The sequence below is a fragment of the Physella acuta genome, unplaced genomic scaffold, assembly GCF_028476545.2.
Source record: "Physella acuta isolate Inbredline_101_S28 unplaced genomic scaffold, ASM2847654v3 ptg000363l, whole genome shotgun sequence".
NCBI lineage: Eukaryota > Metazoa > Mollusca > Gastropoda > Physidae > Physella > Physella acuta.
Window position 1 is genome coordinate 634668 of NW_026731882.1, and position 5562 is coordinate 640229.

A 5562-nucleotide genomic window follows, 5' to 3' on the forward strand; every position below is an offset into this window, starting at 1 on the left:
TCTATCTATCTATCTATCTATCTATCTATCTATCTATCTATCTATCTATCTATCTATCTATCTATCTATCTATCTATCTATCTATCTATCTATCTATCTATCTATCTATCTATCTATCTATCTATCTATCTATCTATCTATCTATCTATCTATCTATCTATCTATCTATCTATCTATCTATCTATCTATCTATCTATCTATCTATCTATCTATCTATCTATCTATCTATCTATCTATCTATCTATCTATCTATCTATCTATCTATCTATCTATCTATCTATCTATCTATCTATCTATCTATCTATCTATCTATCTATCTATCTATCTATCTATCTATCTATCTATCTATCTATCTATCTATCTATCTATCTATCTATCTATCTATCTATCTATCTATCTATCTATCTATCTATCTATCTATCTATCTATCTATCTATCTATCTATCTATCTATCTATCTATCTATCTATCTATCTATCTATCTATCTATCTATCTATCTATCTATCTATCTATCTATCTATCTATCTATCTATCTATCTATCTATCTATCTATCTATCTATCTATCTATCTATCTATCTATCTATCTATCTATCTATCTATCTATCTATCTATCTATCTATCTATCTATCTATCTATCTATCTATCTATCTATCTATCTATCTATCTATCTATCTATCTATCTTATCTATCTATCTATCTATCTATCTATCTATCTATCTATCTATCTATCTATCTATCTATCTATCTATCTATCTATCTATCTATCTATCTATCTATCTATCTATCTATCTATCTATCTATCTATCTATCTATCTATCTATCTATCTATCTATCTATCTATCTATCTATCTATCTATCTATCTATCTATCTATCTATCTATCTATCTATCTATCTATCTATCTATCTATCTATCTATCTATCTATCTATCTATCTATCTATCTATCTATCTATCTATCTATCTATCTATCTATCTATCTATCTATCTATCTATCTATCTATCTATCTATCTATCTATCTATCTATCTATCTATCTATCTATCTATCTATCTATCTATCTATCTATCTATCTATCTATCTATCTATCTATCTATCTATCTATCTATCTATCTATCTATCTATCTATCTATCTATCTATCTATCTATCTATCTATCTATCTATCTATCTATCTATCTATCTATCTATCTATCTATCTATCTATCTATCTATCTATCTATCTATCTATCTATCTATCTATCTATCTATCTATCTATCTATCTATCTATCTATCTATCTATCTATCTATCTATCTATCTATCTATCTATCTATCTATCTATCTATCTATCTATCTATCTATCTATCTATCTATCTATCTATCTATCTATCTATCTATCTATCTATCTATCTATCTATCTATCTATCTATCTATCTATCTATCTATCTATCTATCTATCTATCTATCTATCTATCTATCTATCTATCTATCTATCTATCTATCTATCTATCTATCTATCTATCTATCTATCTATCTATCTATCTATCTATCTATCTATCTATCTATCTATCTATCTATCTATCTATCTATCTATCTATCTATCTATCTATCTATCTATCTATCTATCTATCTATCTATCTATCTATCTATCTATCTATCTATCTATCTATCTATCTATCTATCTATCTATCTATCTATCTATCTATCTATCTATCTATCTATCTATCTATCTATCTATCTATCTATCTATCTATCTATCTATCTATCTATCTATCTATCTATCTATCTATCTATCTATCTATCTATCTATCTATCTATCTATCTATCTATCTATCTATCTATCTATCTATCTATCTATCTATCTATATATATATATATATATATATATATATATATATATATATATATATATAGATATTAGTTCCTCTTAAAATACCTGTTACATCTCAATTTTTTTCATAAGAGAATCGGGGCTTTTTAATTTGATGCCCGCACCCGTATCCACATATTATATTATATATACTTGTTGCATCCACATATAACATCATATATACTTATTATATTATCATAACCCTAACCGTGACCCCAGCCCTGTTGCCATTACTTACTTGCGCGTCAAAGTATTTCCCCACGACAAAATGTTTATCAACGGGAAAATCCATTCGTATGTAGGCGGGGGGCGAGACCGTTCCCCGGTGGCACCGTAGGAGCAGCAACAGTACCGATGCGCATGCGTAGGTGACGGCGGCGTTCATTGTGGAGACGCCCGTGTACTCGTCCAACAGCACCCAGACGCACCGCCACTGGTTGACGCAGGCTAGGCCCATGACGTAGCTGAACAGCTGCATCATGATCTGGCGCGTAATGGCGCGTCGTCTGACGGTGAATGAGGTTAAGGTGTCTTGAAATAACGACGCCAGGAAGAAAATGGTGTAGCCGGCAGCCCCTGATATCCAGGCAGACACGACCGGGTCTTTAGGGAAGAAATAATGTTCTGGAATATGCCATGTGTTGCACCAGTACACCGTTACCAGAGGCCCCACCCAAAGGTACGCCAACGCAAAGTCTAGAAACTTCCAGTAAAATATTGAGCACTCGTATTTTTCTACATCTTGCGACGCAATGTCTGATTTTGATTTTTCTTTTTTTAACGCATTTGGTTCAAAGTCTTCCACATTCTCGCTTGGTAAATCTGTCTTTTTGTTTTCTTTGTCTAATTCATACAGAACATTAGCTCTAAGACAGTTGCCTTTTGGTGGTTTTCTAAGCGGGGAGAGTTCCGATGATTTCACAACAGAATCTGAAGGATTGGCTGAGCCAAAGGATTCATAAAAAGGTGTTTGGTAGGACAAAAAATGCCCTTCGCTTACTTCATCACTTGTCGGCACTACTTGATATTTTGTAGCCGTCTTAACCGGCATTTTCCGGTCGAATTCAGTCTTCTCCACGTACGAACACAAACCGTCGCTGGGTGTGAAAGATACCCGGTTTCTCACTTTCTTATCGGTCCTGTGTCTTGGGCCAAAAATGACATCCCCGAATTTGTTTCTGTGACTCGCAAGAAAGAACGACGGTACGGGGTAGGTCAGGTAGGTAGATGAAGGCAAATTGTTTTTGACTAAACACGAAAAACCAAAACCATTTTTATCCGAAGAATTTGTATTATCGCCTGTAGAGTTGAAATCTGCTTTGTTTATAGAGGTACATCTTTGTGTGGTTATACATTTTTGTTGGGTAAATAGACCCCCAGCTTGAAGCTGACGACTCACCGGTGTATTAGTCACTTTTAACACCATTTTAAAATGTTCACGATTATCGTCCTCAAGAAATATTTCTTGATGCGGATAAGAAAACGGTCTGTAATTTAAATTGCATTTTTCTTCTACAGAAACAGCAAATACTGTATCACAATTTTTAATATCGTGTACTTTATTTTTATATAATTCAAAATTTCTGTTATCTTGTAGTGAAACAATATCTTTTTTCGTAGGGGAGCCGCACCGGTAAGTTACGGAGGTGGGATTAAATTTAACAGCGTCATAAGCTGTGTCTACACCGGAGTCTTGAGACAGCTCAAGAGGTTTCGTAATGTCGTCACAAACTGGACCATCGTTTGATGATGCCATCCTAGTTATCAGATGAAATTCTTCACATCCACGACAGCTCCACTTAATGACTGGGAATTATCACAGTGTCAGCGTTCTGAATTAATCAGTCCTGATTTTTAAAAAATGATTCTTTTAAAATTTCTCCTATGTCACTGTAGGGAATACTTGCAGTTAAAGTCAACATATCGGATACTAATAATAGGAAAAATAATTCGAAAAACCAGCTTTTATACTTTCTTTAGTGCAATTGCAAGTTCTGAAAATAAAATATTTAGAAAGTAAACATTAAAACAAGCTATTTCTAGCTAAAAATAACCAAGGGGTATTCTCTCTCCCCCCCCTATTGAGGGAGGTGAGGTGATTTCTGTTCCCTTATGACCAGAGTTTCTTCCAGGCATATCTTCCAGTCTACCCCCCCCCCGAACGAAATGAAATTTTTATAGAAAATATATACTTTTAACATTGTCCGCCCCCCCCCCCCCCCCGAAGAAAGTCTACCGCCCCCCCCCGAAAATTTCAAGTGCCCCCCCCCCCCCCGGAGAAAAAACTCTGGAAGATACAATACTTACGACTCTCACCCCACTCGCACCATGCCTAGTTACTGAAAGATTATGTAACGGCCAGTTTTCTAACAGTGAATTCAAGAAAGTTGAATCGGCTGATAAAATGTTTTGTATCGCCCGAGTTTCGTTTTGAGCGTGACGACGACTTAAAACTTACGGGGTGAGGGGGGGGGGGGGCGCTTGAAGCGTAAAACATACAAACAAAGGGTGCACACAAAATTTCTGGGGGGTAAGGGGCGGGGGTGGTGGTAGGGGGGGGGGGCGGACACTGGTTAAAAGTATACATTTTCTATTTAAATGATATACTTTTGCGATTCCGTAAGGTGGGGGGGGGGGGTGGGGGTTGGGGGTTGCTTTGGTCACAGAAACCCCTAAATCAAATCTTACCTTAACCAACCAGACAATCCCTACATCAAATCTTACCTTAACCAACCAGACAACCCCTAAATCAAATCTTACCTTAACCAACCAGACAACCCCTAAATCAAATCTTACCTTAACCAACCCAGACAATCCCTACATCAAATCTTACCTTAACCAACCAGACAACCCCTAAATCAAATCTTACCTTAACCAACCAGACAACCCCTAAATCAAATCTTACCTTAACCAACCAGACAACCCCTAAATCAAATCTTACCTTAACCAACCCAGAAAACCCCTACATCAAATCTTACCTTAACCAACCAGACAACCCCTAAATCAAATCTTACCTTAACCAACCAGACAACCCCTAAATCAAATCTTACCTTAACCAACCAGACAACCCCTAAATCAAATCTTACCTTAACCAACCAGACAATCCCTAAATCAAATCTTACCTTAACCAACCAGACAACCCCTAAATCAAATCTTACCTTAACCAACCAGACAACCCCTAAATCAAATCTTACCTTAACCAACCAGACAACCCCTAAATCAAATCTTACCTTAACCAACCAGACAACCCCTAAATCAAATCTTACCTTAACCAAACCAGACAACCCCTAAATCAAATCTTACCTTAACCAACCAGACAACCCCTAAATCAAATCTTACCTTAACCAACCAGACAACCCCTAAATCAAATCTTACCGTAACCAACCAGACAACCCCTAAATCAAATCTTACCTTAACCAACCAGACAACCCCTAAATCAAATCTTACCTTAACCAAACCAGACAACCCCTAAATCAAATCTTACCTTAACCAACCAGACAACCCCTAAATCAAATCTTACCTTAACCAACCAGACAACCCCTAAATCAAATCTTACCTTAACCAACCCAGACAACCCCTACATCAAATCTTACCTTAACCAACCAGACAACCCCTAAATCAAATCTTACCTTAACCAACCAGACAACCCCTAAATCAAATCTTACCTTAACCAACCAGACAACCCCTAAATCAAATCTTACCTTAACCAACCAGAC

At 36.0% G+C, this 5562-nt stretch overlaps 1 protein-coding gene across 1 annotated transcript; it reads right to left on the reverse strand.

The window, feature by feature from the left end:
* Positions 1-2033: 2033 nt before the first annotated feature.
* LOC131941488 (uncharacterized) lies at positions 2034-3678 on the reverse strand. The gene has a single exon (XM_059300762.1). The coding sequence runs from the start codon at positions 3600-3602 to the stop codon at positions 2034-2036; it is 1569 nt and encodes a 522-aa protein (XP_059156745.1). The 5' UTR covers positions 3603-3678.
* Between the last annotated feature and the right edge of the window lie 1884 nt (positions 3679-5562).

Coding starts and splice junctions, on each gene's coding strand:
- LOC131941488 (XM_059300762.1), bottom strand. CDS start 3,602: ATGGCATCATCAAACGATGGTCCAGTTTGTGACGACATTACGAAACCT.